The sequence below is a fragment of the Anas platyrhynchos genome, chromosome 1 (assembly GCF_047663525.1).
Source record: "Anas platyrhynchos isolate ZD024472 breed Pekin duck chromosome 1, IASCAAS_PekinDuck_T2T, whole genome shotgun sequence".
NCBI classification, from domain to species: domain Eukaryota; kingdom Metazoa; phylum Chordata; class Aves; order Anseriformes; family Anatidae; genus Anas; species Anas platyrhynchos.
In genome coordinates this window covers 12,861,215-12,877,663 of record NC_092587.1, presented here as the reverse complement: position 1 = coordinate 12,877,663, position 16,449 = coordinate 12,861,215, and the positions used below count along the sequence as shown (strand labels likewise).

General features: G+C 35.4%; 1 protein-coding gene across 1 annotated transcript in view; it reads left to right on the top strand.

The window, feature by feature from the left end:
* PTPN12 (protein tyrosine phosphatase non-receptor type 12) overlaps positions 1 to 16,449 on the top strand; it is a 74,640-nt gene that overhangs the window by 35,588 nt on the left and 22,603 nt on the right. The window contains exons 3-11 of the mRNA XM_027459634.3: positions 526 to 602; positions 1,603 to 1,698; positions 2,493 to 2,531; positions 3,339 to 3,410; positions 6,577 to 6,636; positions 10,286 to 10,428; positions 11,794 to 11,860; positions 12,521 to 12,598; positions 12,680 to 12,778. Coding sequence (XP_027315435.3) covers positions 526 to 602; positions 1,603 to 1,698; positions 2,493 to 2,531; positions 3,339 to 3,410; positions 6,577 to 6,636; positions 10,286 to 10,428; positions 11,794 to 11,860; positions 12,521 to 12,598; positions 12,680 to 12,778 — 731 coding nt within the window. The remainder of the gene's footprint in view (positions 1 to 525; positions 603 to 1,602; positions 1,699 to 2,492; positions 2,532 to 3,338; positions 3,411 to 6,576; positions 6,637 to 10,285; positions 10,429 to 11,793; positions 11,861 to 12,520; positions 12,599 to 12,679; positions 12,779 to 16,449) is intronic.

Genomic DNA, 16,449 nt, shown 5'->3' with positions numbered 1-16,449 from the left:
AGCAATAAACCACAGTGCACGTTTCATGTTGTAATAGTTGATGGGCTCCTCCTTGGCGGAGACATTGAGACTTGCCCACTGCTTAAGCTATGCAGCGGTTTGACTCTCTCTGCTTTCTGAATGCAGTGTAAGCTTTCCTTTAATTCTGACTATCGTAGCCTGTGGTAATATTGTGTAACTGTCATTTTGCCTGCTTCGGATAAATTGAATTTTGCCTCTTTGTAATGAATCACACTTGGATTCCAGTAATTGGTACTCTGTAAATTTGAGCATTAGAAGCATGTAGCAGTAGGAGCATTCTGCTTATCCCTACCTGAGCTAGGTAATAGTTGATTTCAGTAACTGACTGACTTGATTCTATGATTTACTTTTTGAGGAACATTACTTGCTTCTGTGACTTGACTTTGGGAAACATTTTTAATGCTTAATTTGTCCTATACACTTCATATATACACTGTATATTTGCTTGTTACATACTGCTTTAATTGTTCACATTTTTAATTAATATCTATATTTTTCTTTTAGTCGATCATAGCCGGGTTAAACTGACTTTAAAAACTCCTCCCCAGGATTCAGACTACATTAATGCAAACTTTATTAAGGTATGTATTATTATCTTAACAGTTTTAAATTTTGTTCTAAGCTTTTATTTCAGATCAGTGCAGTTTTAATGTTATAGTCTGAGATGAGAATTCAAAGCCACAAGGAAAAATTTTCTTTCGCCGTGGCTTGAATAATTTACAAACCTAATGCCATTTTATAAAGCAATTTAGGTTCTAATATTGCTCTAAGTTTGAATATAATATGAAATACTTTAAAGTCACAGTCAACCGAATTGGAACGTTTTACCTCAGCAAAGTTAAATATGGTTGTTTTAACAGTTGATATCATTAAAAATTCCAGATTTTGGGAAGCTGTTTTAAGAGATCCTAAATGAGGCACTTGACAATTTGTTTGCTAGTATGTACTTCTTGCTGTTCATTGCAGAAATGTGGCAATGGAATTGTACCTAGCATTCTTAAAACCAAGCCAGAATTTGGCTAAAAAACTTTTAGACTTCAGTTTTACATGGTGAATTTCCTGGCCTTTCTCTGTAGTCTTATTCTGATGCTGTTTGTAACAGTAATGCTAATTCAGAAACAGGTGTTCTTGTAAATCTTGTTTCTTGAATATTTAGCTTGCAAAGTTAAACGTAAATGTCTTCAGTTCAAGTTTTATATACAAGAATCTTTTTTTTTTTTTTTTAAATATGGTATTTCTTATTTTTTCATGGAGTTTGCTTTGACAGAAATAATCAAATTTTGATCATTAAATGTGTAATAAGTAATGAGAACTTAAAGAGAATGTTCAGAATTGAAACACAGAGAAATTATTAGCTTAATTGTTTCTGCTGCAATCTCTCCCAGCACAGTATCTGTTATCTTAGACCCACTTGAAATCACCAGCAAAATACCTGCTAATGTAAATGGGATTCATATTTCATATTCACCCTTCCTGTTGGATCCAACAAGATCTAATTTTATATAATTGTAAATGAAAACTTCTCATTTCGTGTTGATAAGTTTTCTTTTAAACATTTATTGTTCCTTTGTGCAATTTTAGGGAGTACATGGGCCGAAAGCATATGTTGCTACCCAGGGACCATTAGCAAATACAGTAATAGACTTTTGGAGGATGATATGGGAATACAATGTTGCCGTAAGTACCTAATTAAAACCAAAAATTGTGTATTACTCTATTTCATGGTACAGGGATTGCATATTTCTTTTTGTCTGAGCTAGCTATTATCAAGAATGCTAATGGTGATTTAGTCAATCTTTTAGCAGTAGTTCATCTCAGATTTGAATTTTGTAGCTTAAATAGCATTCTGTATGTCATTATTGAATTTAAAAATGTAAATAAAGTGTAATAATTTAAGTGTATGTGAAATTATGCATTTTTATTAATAGGTCAGTACTTGATTATGTTTCTCCTTTACAAGACCTTACAGCTCCGACTTAAGGTGGACTATCAATATCAGATGTAGAAGCAGCATTTGAAACAAAAGCCTGCCTTTCTAGTTCTGTTAATTTTGGGTTACTTGTTGGTTTGTTTTCTACATCTCTTCAAATAGTTACTGTCAGGAATTAACTTCCAAGTATTATTCAATATGGACTTGCCTAATTTCTACAATTATTTTTTTTTGTTTTACCTGACATGTAAGATGTAGTTACTTTATTACTGTAACAAGTAGCATATCTTTTGGTGCTTTTTATTGTATTGATAATTGTATTTTATATTATTAGTGTTGTGGATTATTTTGTATGGGATAGAACTTGGATACTATTTTAGAATTAAAAGAATATGTATCTGCAGGTAAGAAGATACTATTAATTAGTCTCTTCAATAGTTTGAAGTGTACCTGTGTCTTCTCAGTTAGAAGCAAGCAGTAAAGTGTTTGTGAATTTACTTGATCCAAAGTTAGGTAATATCAAGTGTTTTTTTCTTTTCAGATAATTGTAATGGCCTGTCGAGAATTTGAAATGGGAAGGGTAAGTATGCTAATATGAACATAAGTGAGCATTGCCTGTGCAGGGCAATATGCCAATATCCATGAAACTGCGCGAAATCCATAGCTATAAAAGAAATCTTGCAGACTGAATTAGAATATATGCCTTTTTTTTTTTTTGCAGAGATATTTCTGTGCAAATTGCAGAGATATTTCTGTGCAAAACAAATAATATGACTGCTCTTCCTTGTTCTGTGCATAGTGTTATATTATTATCTAGAAGTTTTATCAGTGCAATATACATTATATTTTTGTATAAAGAACTGAACTAGTTGTCTGTTTATGGACATGTTACTTAGGATAAAAGTTCTGCTCTTACTGGAATGTAGGCCAACTATCAAAATCCTGAGTCCTTCAGAATTTCCTGTCAATTGATACAGCTGCAAAAACAATCTATCTTCTTAAGTCTCTGTTGTATTCTTAAGACTGAGAAGGAAAAAAATGTGGTCCAGAATTGTTCACTCTGAACTTACACAAACACTAGATTTGCTTTTGTAGCTTCCCACTGTATGACGCATACTTGCACATATGTAGGTAGTCCTGAAGTTCATGTCCTGTTTTGTTTTTTTGTGTGGTTTTGTTTGTTTTGGATACCAAAAGAAAGGACATCTTAATATCTTAAAAGAAGTTTAGCTACCACTTAATTACCAGGCACCAGTAGCCACATATTAGGAAGCACCGAATAGGCAAGAAAAAAAAAGCATTAGAGATTATCGTCGTCTGCTTTTTCTGCTGTTAATCATCTTTCAATATTACACCTTAACTAAATTAGAATTCTTTGTTTTTACAGAAAAAATGTGAACGCTACTGGCCGTTGTATGGAGAAGCAGCAGTAACTTTTGGACCATTTCGTGTTTCATGTGTAAGTATAAAGCTTTGTAAAATAACTTTGAAGGATTTAATGCTTCCATAGCTTAAAATAGCTATTCAACTTGCATCAGACCTTGTATTACAAACAAATGCTTCTTTAGTTATTCAGTACCAAACTTTAAACAAAGAATCTCAAAAGAAATCCATGGAAAGTGATGTGTCCCTGTAAGCTTTGTGGTTTTTTTTGGATGCTCCATGATTTAAAATAAAAAGCGGGTAACGTACGTGCACTGGTTTTGTTTCTTGTGTCATTTCTTTAGATTTAAATCGCGTAGTTTTGAATGTCTGTACCATGCTCAATAATTTAGATAATAGTCATGCAGGTGTTTCTCTCCATTAGCACTTGTGCATTCTGGATGTGCATGAGAAATGAAAGCAATACTGGAATAGTTTATTTTCTTTAAGGTACATGAAGTTAAGTAGCGTGAATAGAGAAAATGGAAACTATAGTTGTTCTGTTTTTTGTTTTTTTTGTTTTTTTTTTTTTACTTCTGTTGGTAATGGATATATCTGAAAATATTTCCTTTGCTACCATTGTTGCTCTTCGAAGCAAAACAAAAATAAGTATCGTTAAGGAGGTCTGAAGCTTTTCCTGGAGAATTCCCAAGGTGAACTGCTTAAGCTATAAATCCAGAAAGATGAAAGAAGCATGCATGTTTCCTTTGCATGTTGCATCGGTGTTTTCAACAGTTCTGATCTCTAAGCATAACTGCTAGAACACCTAGTTTTGATACTAGCTTATAAATGATAACTTAAGGATTTCTGAGAGATTAAATATGCAGAAAGAGGGCCTGTGGATAACTCCTACACTAAGCACAACAGGGAATTGAAAGCAATCATTCTTTTGGCACCTTGTCATCTCAGATTGCACAGGAGTACAATCTCTGAAACCCCAGTGCATCTTTGCAATTACCTATCATATCTAGAAGAAGTTGTGTAATAAAAGAAATCAAGATGTAATTATCACTTCACAAAAGGGGACCACTTACGTAGCAGACGTTCACTTTGTTGCTTGTGAGATATTCAGAACATGAGTGTAAATAAGGTATATGGGAGCCTAGTCACAAAAAATAAATTTGGGAGTTTAAGATCAGTGTTCCTTGGATGTGGAATAGTATCTGGTTGACTTCATACATGCCCGTTTATGTATGGTCTTTCTTGCTTTAAATATGTTTGCAGCCAATTTTGTCCCAATTATGGCTCTTGGAGTTGTGATCACATCAAGATTTTGCTTCCATATGATGCCAGGGTCCATCCACTCTATCACAAAGTCTTTAACAGTAGAGGAGAAAATAAACTGTGTGTAGGATGATTCTTCTCCTTGTACTTGTTGCCAGCTTTCTAGCAAGGACTTTTTAATTGGGATTATCTGGGTTATCAGATAATGGACCATGAATTTGACAAACTTTTTCATATGGGATTTTTTTTGTCACCTGTTCTTTCTGATATTCATATCATTGTGGACATGCTTTCTGGTGTCCTTATTTTTAATCTTCCCATCTGGTAGTTTAATCAGGTCCTTCATAGTTTAAGTTATGACAAATAGTGAATGACACCTATTTAGCTTCTTTATATCACATTTCCCAGTTTTCTGATTACTAATTTCAAATGTGTAGATTCTCTCACATTCCAGCACTTACCTATTCCTATACTTATCTAGTCTGGAAGATGAGTTTCCCATTTTATACCATAATGGTTTAGTTTTTTAACAGCTCTGGAGATACTTGATCACAACCTAAAGGTAAAGCTGAGTGCTGATAGTTCTTTTGATGATGCAATGACTTTTATTTCACTTACTGCTTCAAAGAAGAACTGTAAGAAATAGGCAGGACAGGATTTTTGTCTCAAATTGCTGTTCTGGTTCCTTTTCATTGTCTCTTACTGATGTCATATAGATAATTTTGATCTTACTGGTAAGTTAACAAGTCCGAAGGTGCTTGCTGCTTGTAATTTCCAGGATTGCTACAGAATTTTCGGAATGTGTAAGTGTATAGTTATCTTCTTAACCTGAGGCTGACTTAGACAACAAGTCTTTGACATCTTCTGTTGTTATTGCTATCCTCACAGATCAGTAGATCAGCCTGAACATTATACTAGTCTAATGTTACTAGAGCAACATAATACCCTTCTTAGCTATTTAAATACTTTGGCGCTTAAATCCATTGAGATTCAGTAGTGTATTTTAAAGCTGTTATGTCAGCTCGTTTGCTTTCATTAATCTCCACAGGCAGCACTTCACATTATTCTCTGTTTCTTCTGTATGACATTGGTGTCCCTTCTGTTAAATTGGTATTTCTCTGCCACTCTGGTTAGCTTTTTTAGCTATACCAGTTTACAGCAGTAAAAATATGCATGTCAAAAGTTCCTGGATCACCTTTCTGCTAAGGTAGTTCTCAATACTGGAAAAATTATGGGATCAGATACGTACCACTGTGAGCACAGGGAAGGAGAGAACAACTGTTGGTGATCTGGATCTCTGAACAGTTGTGAAACTACACCTTAAAAATGGCCTTAACTGTTATAAAAGCTCTCTTTAAAGGCACTTTCAGTTAGTGCTCTTACTGATATTTTAAGTACAATAATATTGCTTGACATGTGCAGTATAAACATTCTTTGGTGTTCCAAAGGTGGATTTGAAAATCCTGGGAGCCTAGAAGTTATGTTTTTTGGTCACAGTCAAGATAATTATAATGATCCATTAACATGCACCCCTAGTTGAGAATAATCAAGGTGGGGTGGAATGACAGTGGATGTGAAAGGACAGAGTGATAAAAGGCTGAAGCTGATACAACAGAAGTGTTGGAAAAGGATGGCTGTGGGAGGAAAACTGTTAATGAAAAAATGCATGGAGAAATAAAGCAGAACTAGTGCTTTGAAATACTATTACAAGGACTTTGTTTCAGATGCAGCCTATTCACTTAGAAAACACCCCTTTTTATTTTAAATAAAAGCAAAATCTTTCACAGGTGTCTTGTGTACAGCAAGCTATGCTGTTGCTGTTTTAGAGTTAACATTGATCGTCCCTTTCTGGGAAAACCATGGATATGCAAACAGTAAATAATTAAAAAAAAAAACAAAACTGAATTCAAATCTTAGTTATTTACTGCATGCTTCATATCCATCTCTTTATCCATTCATTATTGTTTTCTCTTATTTAGGAAGCTGAGCAAGCAAGAACAGATTATTTCATTAGGACATTATTACTTGAATTTCAAAATGTAAGTATGTGAAAAAAATTTCATCTTTCTCATTTTTCAACTTTGATTTAATGATTGGTCAAAAGTTCTTAAAAATCATACAGTGGAGGGAACTGATCAAATCTCCTTACTTTTTTAGGTGCTGGTTGTGTATGTAAATCATCAGTGTAGAGGTGATGTTGAAAGCTTAGTATATAAGAAAAGCATAGTGAAACTATGTTTTTTTTCTTCTGATGTATGTTCTTGGTTAGTCAAAGCGTGCGTTAACTAGAAAGCTGCTGTGAACCTTGCAGAATTTTACTCGTTACACAAGCTGAAAACATGACTACAAACTAAATCAGACTTGTCAAAAGAAACTGTTTCCTTTTAGTCAATTTCTTGGATAAAGTGTAAGTATTTGTTAGAATTCATCCCATAAACTTTCATTTATTGTCCAGAGGGTTTTACAATGTTAAAGGATATTTCTGATGCCCATTAATATGTTTGTACTGACAAGTAAAAATAAAGCAAGAAGGACAATGTCATGATTTTTTGAAGTTTTCTTTCTCTTAAAAAAAAAAAAAAGTACTCTGCTCTATGGAGTTCAAATATTTCTGAACATACAATATGTTCTTGCAAGTTAAGTTATGTTATCTTCCTGCTTGGTAAACTTCTGCAAGGGAAACAGGAGAGTGGTGTGTAGTTATATCCAAGGGTTAAGATAGAAATGTACTTTTAAAAGAGAGCTCAGGACTTCTGAAGAGTTTTATCTTCAAGAATGCATGTTTGGTAAGCCAATTCACATACAGTATTTGCTGGCAGTTGAGCATGGTTATAATTAGTCTCTTTATAGAAAAATAGTTCATTCATCTTGGTTAAAATCTTGTGTCTCAAAGAACTGCTGTAAATCATGAAACTGACTTGATAAAGCTAAGCATCAAGTGTGTTGATTGTATATAGGATTTATCTTTTCAGTGAAATAAGAGCACTTGCATCCTCCTATAAGGGTTAAGAGCGAATGAACTTAAATGCCAAATTTGGGGTGGCAGTTCATTTTTCTGGAAAGTAAGCCAGTAAAAAATAAATGAAGAGCTCTCCTGCAAAACCACAAAGGTTGACAGTCTGCTTTAAAGGATACCTGTCATCTTGATTGGCATCCTGTAATAAGCAATTGCTTATTACAAGTTAGTTTCAGTTGGGCTTATTTTCTTTAGCAGTGCTTTGTTCCATGTCAATGACAGATCACAACGGTTGTGAAAACCACTTAATAATGAAGTGGTGTTTAGCACGAATTTGTGTTAACTGCAGCTTCCTAGGTATTTGTAGCAAGACATATGAATTTAAGCAGTTCATCTTGTAGTGTTTCCTGAATGCTCAAAACTGACCATGCTATGAAACCTTTTATAGCAGCAATTGTCTGAGTAACAACTGTGGTTTTTGTAACATTTACTGAAATGGTGCGCTTAATTTCTTTTCAGTTCTGTTTTTAAAAACCCCAAAGCAGAACCTAAGTTATTTTTAATACTTGAACTTTATGAGAACCGGCTACTTCAGAAACTGTAGCTTTTCTTATAGTTTGCTTGCATATACTATAAATGCAAAACATATTCTCCTACAATTTGACTCCTACAATTTCATAGGATGCCTGTGTTACATGAAAACTGCAGCTTTTTCTTACTTAGTTTTAACATGTTTTTGGTCTTAGCCCAGAGTTTACTTTCTTTTAAGGAGTAATGTTGAGCTTAACAAGATACATTGATGTTCAACCTCAGCAGTTGATAAAATGATCTTTCTTCAAACTTACCTAGCAAATTTGTTTCAGTATTTGTGTAAGGTTTTAGATCTGTTTCTAACAGGAAGATATGCTGCATAGATGGGCAGTGAATTGTCGACTTTTAATCTATCTTGAAGAATTCTAAATATAGGCTTGAACTAGGGAGGAAAATATGTGTTTGTGGTACAAATATCCTCTTAAGATCACTTTCCAGTTTTCTAGAATAAGGGACAAGACAAGTCCCTTCTGTAAACTTTTCAATGGAGTAGCATTCAAAATGCTACATGGAGGGTAAAAAATAGAAAAGGTTATAACTATGTTAAGTCAGCATATAAGTTATTCCAATTTCTATGAGGAAAAACAGCTTGAAACCTAAAGATTATTTTAAACTAAAACACCAGGTTCTTTCTTAAAGTTACAATAAAAAAGGACTATGAAGGTTCTTCAGAGTTGTTTCTGACAGTTCTGCAGATGTGAAAAGTCAGTCTCTTTAAATGTAATTAACTGGAAGTTCTTGGTGGACCATAATAGGAAGCTGTAATTTTTCTTCTTCCCTGCTGATGTCATTGGCTTTGCATAATCAGTTGCATTTCTGTATAAATTTATTTTCTTAGACTGGGTTTTCTTTTGATTTTACTAGCTATGGTTTGATAGTGTCCAAAGTAGCTGTTTCAGGTGTAAGATAAGTTTATGTGCTCACCCACAAGTTTGCTTTAAAATAAGTGCAGTAGAGGAAGGGGATTTTCTTCTGAGTGACAGAAAATAAATGCCATGGAATGTACCCCCCTCTGATAAGCAAGAGTGGACAACCAGTAGCAACAGAAATGAAGGCTGAGGTACTCAACAACTTCTTTCTCTCAGTCTTCCCTGCCAGTCAGGCTTCCTGAGCCTCTGGGCAGTGGCTGGGCAAGCAAAGTCCCTCCCAGTGTAAGTGAAAAACAGGTTTGAGACCACCTGAAGGAATTAAACAGGTGCAAGTCTATGGGGCCTGATGCCATGCATCCCAAGGTCCTGCGGGAACTGGCTGATGGAGTTGCCAAGCCTCTCTCTGTCGTGTCTGAAAAGTCCTGCCAGTCAGGCCAAGTCCCCAGTGACTGGAAAAAGGGAAACATCACTCCTATTTTTAAAAAGAGTAGAAAGGAATACCTGGGAAACTACAGCTCAGTGAACGTAGCTCGCCTCTGTGCCTGGGAAGGTAATGGAACAGATCCGCCTGGAAGAGATGTTACGGCACATGCAGGACAAGGAGGTGATGGGAGCCAGCCAGCACGGCTTCCCCAAGGGCAAATCCTGCCTGACCAATCTGGTGGCCTTCTGTGATGGAATGGCTGCATCAGTTGTCAAGGGAAGAGCAACCAATGTCATCTTCCTGGGCTTCTGCAAGGCCAGAATCCATATCCAGGTGGAGGCTGGTGATGAGTGCTGTCCCTCAAGGGTCCATCTTAAGACCAGTGTTGTCTAATATCCGTGGGATCGAGTGCACCCTCAGCATGTTGGCAGGTGACAACAAGCTGAGTGGTGCAGTTGGTACAATGGGATGGAGAGATATCGTCCAAAGGGACTTGGATAAGCTTGAAGTGGGCCAGTGTGAATCTCATGATGTTCAACAAGGCCAAGTGCAGGGTGCTGCACCTGGGTTGGGGCAATCCCAGACATGAGTACAGACTGGGAGAAGAACTCACTGAGAGCAGCCCTGCAGAGAGAGACTTGGGGGTTCTGGTGGACAAAAGGCTCGACGTGAGGCAGCAGTGTGTGCTTTCAGCCCAGAAGGCCAACTGCATACAGTATTTTCATACAATAAACAGCTTTGATTGTCCAAGTTAATCAAACAAAGTAAGGAGCCTCACAGAAGTACTTATTTCGTAAAAGCCTCTCAAATATTTATTATTTACACATTTCTCCTTCTATCTCCCTTAGGAGACTCGTAGTGTCTATCAGTTTCATTATGTTAACTGGCCTGACCATGATGTCCCATCGTCTTTTGATTCTATTCTGGACATGATCAGCTTGATGAGAGAATACCAGGAACATGAAGATGTACCAATTTGTATACACTGCAGGTATCAAGTACATTTATTTTTAAAGCTTATATACTTTTTTAAATTTAGAATTCTGGTATGAGATGCACTAGTTTGATTATAAATTGCAATTGTTTTCATTTTCTAGGAAGGAATGTTTGCTCATGTCAAAACATAGCTCAAAACAATATAGTCCTCATGGTCTGAAAAATTCATGCCACAATAAAATTTGATTGTTTCCGCTGAAGACAGAATACCTGTCATGAGAGAATTACTCATTGAAAAATAAGTAGTTTTGTGGTTCTTAAGACATTTAAATCATCGTTAGGACAAACTATAAAGATCATTGCAGGTCATATATGGAGGAACATATATCTTTCAACATGGAAACATATATATCAAAGGCTCCTTTTGCAATACGGTAGGCTATGGAGCAGGTGCAGACTAATCACCACGCTTCTGAATGGCAAGCCTTTGCTTCCAAGCAGCAATTTCATCCTTGACTTGAAATTTGGCTAGCAGAAATACTGCTGAAACTAACCTGCCATAAAAATGCTTTGGCAAGGTGATGATAACTAATAAGTTCTCTGGGAAGTTTTTGATTGTGAAATTTGAACCTTTTCTTTTTTTTTTAAACAGCAAAAGTTAACGTATGATATGTGGGAAAAACTGAATTTAAATTAGTAAGCCAGATAATAATCAATTGTTGGAGGCTTATTGACTCTTTATAACTTGGTTGTTCTCTACAAATGTAGAAATCTACTGTATTTTTTACCTGCATGCTGTTTTAATTTGACATTATAAGTAACTGGAGTCTAAACCCAAAAGGAACTTCTTTAATACTGAGATACATTTCACTTTGTCCTGTTTTTCTTGAATGTTAGTAAAACTTTACAACCATATAATTCTAATGCAACAAAAATGCATCATTACAACTTTTTCTGTAATATAGATGCATTCATTCCATTATAAAGAATAAATGTGATTGTTAACTGTCATTTTTTGTAACTTGCTTATTTTCTGCTTTTTATCTAAAACTAGATAAGATTCTGAATCAGAAAAATGTGGGGACTCTGTGAATGTGTTGTTCTTGTACTTTGACAGAATCCCTACTTTTGATGTAGTGGTAACTAGGAATAATGTGAGCAATAAAAATGTCAACATGGAAATGTCTTCCATGATTGTGGTTCTGATTGCTGAGAAAAACTTACATTAAAAACTAATGTTCTATTTTGCACTGCTACATTTTTGATTTTACAGTGTTACTGTGGTACACTGAGCAAGCTTAAAATAATAGTCAAGGGATTTAATTTTCTTTTCCATGTGGACTCTGGAAACATAAAAATTGTAGTGTCTTTTCAACCATTTAGAGCAACTTCTAACATATCTAACTGTTTGTGTTCGTAGTGCAGGGTGTGGAAGAACAGGAGCCATCTGTGCCATAGATTATACATGGAATTTGCTTAAAGCTGGGGTAAGGAATCTTTTTAAAAAAAAAAAAAAGAAAAAGAAATTTTGTGACATTCTATCATTTCATAACAGTGATGTGCTCCCAAATGTACTAAAATTGTGCAATGTTTCAAAACATTCCAAAAATCTTACAACAGATTGGATATTTAGTTTCATCTTTCATCATTTTTGCTTTTGTGTGAACTTACTTTGTTTTGACAGTAAGTTTTTATCTTACAGAAAAGTAGTTGAAGAATCATACTGTTTGAATATATTTCAATATAAAATGACTCTGAATTGAACTTTTTCAACGTCTCTGGTTAATCTTGTAGCTTCTGAAGTCTCAAGATTTCAAATGTATAGGGATAAACAAAAATACTGGGATTTCTAGGTTATACAACATCATTATTGTTCAAGTGCCTTATTAATCCCACTTGCCATCAATATAAATTGGATGTCTTGTTCTCAAAATTCTTTAAATGTTCTTATCTGGTCTAAAACAAGTGTTTAAAACCAATTCTGGAGAAGAATTGTTCTTCAAAAAGAATTCTAAATAGCTTTAAAGTCCAGAGAACAGATTGTCCACACCTACGTAACTCAGACATGCAAAAGCTGTTAGACAGCCGAAAGTGTTGCTGTTCTTACAAATAATTGTCAATATCATTGACTTCCTTCTATATTTCAGAAAATACCTGAAGAATTCAATGTATTTAATTTAATACAGGAAATGAGGACGCAAAGGCATTCTGCAGTGCAGACAAAGGTACAGTTTGAAATGGATCTTTCATATCATCGTTCTTTTAAAGATCTCATGCACTAATTTTTATCTCATGACCTACTCTAGGAGCAGTATGAACTTGTCCATCGAGCCATAGCACAACTGTTTGAGAAGCAGCTGCAAAAATACGAAAGTTGTGCAGACTGGAAGATTGCAGATGGAGTGGTATGTATCTTTCCCATATGCGTTTCAATTAGTTGTAGCTGTTAGATTCTGATAAGAGTTTTTGCTGTAAAGTCAAATTTTTAAGATTGTGTTCAATTGCACTAGGGAAGATGCAGAACTTGGACTACAAGTGTTTTTTACCTGACTATGGAGTTACGCTATACTTAGCTTATGCTGAAGACTTGATCGTAAAAGTTATGTCAGGTAATTGAAAGAATAGTTACCGTATATACCGAATGTAACTGCATTGGGGAAAGCTAGAAAGAATTCTAGTATGAATGAAACACGGGACTTCAGTGCAATATCTAAATTGAGAAATGTGCTCGTACCTTGAAAAGGTGATGCTAGTTGACGCTCTTTGTTCTTTTGCTTTGACTAGCATTAGTTACTGCAGAACTGGTATCTTGATAACACATGAAATTTTGTCTAAGCATAACCTTTTGGAATTTATCTGTTAAATAATGAAGAGCAAATTGAAATTAAACAATCTACATGTGTGTATGAACTCTACTTCTTCAATCTTTATCTTAAACTCTGGAGGGGCAAAATCTTCATCCAGGTTTTCTTCTCTTGCTCCCTTTTCATAGGAGTGCTGAACCCATTTTTAAACTAGTAGTCAAGCATTAGTCTGATTCTTCAGCTGAGAGCTGGGTATTGCATGGTATTGTGTGCTACATTGGTCCTGTCCCAACACAGCCTTGGTGTAGTTGAGCAGAAATGGTAATGAGTGATCATACTAAGCTGTCACATGGTGTTGAAGTAGTGTTTGCACTGGAACATGTTGGGGAAAGGAAAAATAACTTAAACGCCTTTGTCAGGAAGTTTCTTGCTCTACCCATTTAACAAAAGTGGAAAAGAAACTCAAAAATATATACTACTTAATGATCATGGCATTTGAGGATTTTTCTTTACATCTTTCCTTTTTAAACTTCATAGTCCCTGATTTATTCGTTTTTATTTTTTTAATCTTTGATATGTTTTCCCGTTTACTGCTGGGCACTACATGAAAAATGGCTTGTATAGTCTGTCTTTTCTTTCTTCCCATGGTCCAAAAATGCATACTGCCCTTTACCTTTGTTTTTATTCAGGAATCATTGTAGCTTCTGTAGCCCTTTAAAGGGACTATTAGTAGTGTCTTGAAGACCCTTTGAAATATCTGGAATCATGAAAGCAATTTTAAATCTGTAGTGGTGAGGACTTTTTTTTGGCCCTTACAGTAAATCACGAAATAAGAGATTACCTTTAACACTCAAATACAGTATTTTCTGCAGATTTCTCAAAGGTTGGACATACCGCCTTTATTATTTCATCATATTGAGAAATAAAAGTTTTATTTTAGGGGTTTAGCTTTTCTATATTGTTCTTTCTAGAAAGCGTGAAACTTTTTTCCTTCCTGGAAAGAAAGGCATGCGTCATTTTATTAACTCTCTTTAGAATCTGTATCAATTCATGCAATAGATCTCAGGTCTGGAGTCGTGAAAAGAAACTTTGTGGGCTAAATACAATATGGATAGGATAGGCTGTTTTAATTTAAATGAGTGGAGTTTGATATTCAGCCTAGCTGGATTGTAAATTCTCATTTTATTTCTGATGAATGAGTATGATAACCTTCGGAAAGTGCAGATACATTGGCTTTGTACAGAAGGTTCCTTCCCAGGTCTTATTCTGCCTAGCATAAGTGAGCCTTTACTCTAGCGCCAAATGTGCAGGAAGCCATTTTCCTGTTAGTAGGTTGGGTGAGAAACGTTAGAGTTAATATATAGGAATAGTGGAATTCTTAGGACAGTTCATCCTGAGCAGGTTTTGGTGGTAGGAAATCAGTAACCCAGCAATGAATTTGTGGATGTCTTTGTTGTCTTCTTGCTTTGGAACTACTTAGTTTTGAAGTATGTAACAGTATCTGAGTGGTGGTTTATATTAGTAAAAGTTAAAAATCTGAATCACAGTTTATAGTGGTCACATAGCCTAACTATATAAATTAAGCTGTTTTAGTGGAAATTGTCATGACAGCATGCTGGCTGCAATGTTATGGTAGTTTTTTGTCTACAAAGTACAGTTTTAGTGTGTAGGGAAGCTCCAGTTGCTTCTTTCCTCCCACTGTAGTTGTCCTAATCCTTGTGCAGCATGTGTGTATTAGGAATAGTAGCTATGACTAACTAATATATTGCAGTGTTTCATCATTTATAATCTAAGCTCTTTTATTTGTTACTTCAAAATAGTGTAGCAGTTTGTGCTACGCTGCCAGTAGAAGCGATGGGATGTCTGGATTGTTGTGCTTCTCAAAGGTCAGTCAGGAAAACAAGTAACCATTTACAAATACATGGCGATTAAGAGTATCACATTAAGAGTGATTAATAGTATCATGTTCAGGGTGAGGTCCTTAGGTATCTCTTAAAGATGGACAAAAATCATTTCTGTAATTAAGAAACTTCTTTGGTACGAATCAAAATCCATACTTTCTCAAAGATGCTGTAGTGGCTGTGGAATCCTGTGCATGTGAAGGGTTTTAATTGTATTCTGTGAAAATGAATCCAAATAAAAGAACATGCCTAATTCTGATATAGTGCTGCTATAGGAGGCACTACTGAAAGGTGAAAGACGATTTCCTCTTTTGTTCATCCGATAGATTTCTCATAGTACTCTGAAGGGCTGGCCTACTCTGTAAGGTTTGTTCCATGGTTTTATAGTCCAATTGCCTTTCCTGCTTCTAACAGTGCTTGAAACAAATTGAGTTACTTAAGCTTTGTAAGCAGAGTTTGCCAGTAACATCACAGTAAAAAGTTAATCTGATTGGCAATGGGTAGTGGCATTCACAGGGAAGTAGCTTAGACACAATGCCGAACGTGTGTTCCGGTGAACTTGCCAACTCTGCCCTGCTGGAAACAATACCGTAAAAAGTCAAACAAAAACAAATGAGCAAAACAAAAACCACACTTGGTGGTTAGAATTCCGCTAGAATTCTATTTTATAAATGCAATTTGATTGATGAATTCAAAACCTTGTAGAAAATGTACTTGTGAAATAGCGTAATAATTGTATACTATTACATTAAGTACAGTAGCACTTACTGTGAATTGCTTACACGATTTAAGTGTGCTTAAAATAAGAGTATGGAAAGCACAAATTATATGAGGAAAAGCCTTCTTCAGATGCCTGAAAGCACTTTGGACTGTCCCAGCACTAGACAAATTTCAGGGCAAAGATTCCTTTGCTTCTCAGAAGCAGGGAATCCCCGACCAAATAAGAAAAGACTCAAGTGCTAAACTTGATATTCACAACTATTCCTTCTCTCTCTCCCTCCCTCAAATAGTAGGACTCTTAATTTCTCAAGTGATTAAAATGGAGCAGAGTCTGGAATGTGGCCCTCTATCCATTGAAACTCTTGATCATATTGCCATGTATTTGGAAGTCATTCCATCTCTTTTTTCCTAGTACTGCTGTAAAAATATTACACTTGGTTTTGTGTTTGGAAACTGAAACAGATGTGAGCTGATTAGTGTTGATCATCTGATAAGATCTCAATCAATATCGTATGTGCTTCTTGAGGGGCATCTCCATGACCTGAAGTGAACCAAGGTTGTCTTGCAAAACGTGAATCAGATGGATTTCCATCGAGTTGGATGTCCTGTGTGTAGGAAAAGGAAAATAGATTAAAGGAGAAGCAAACAACA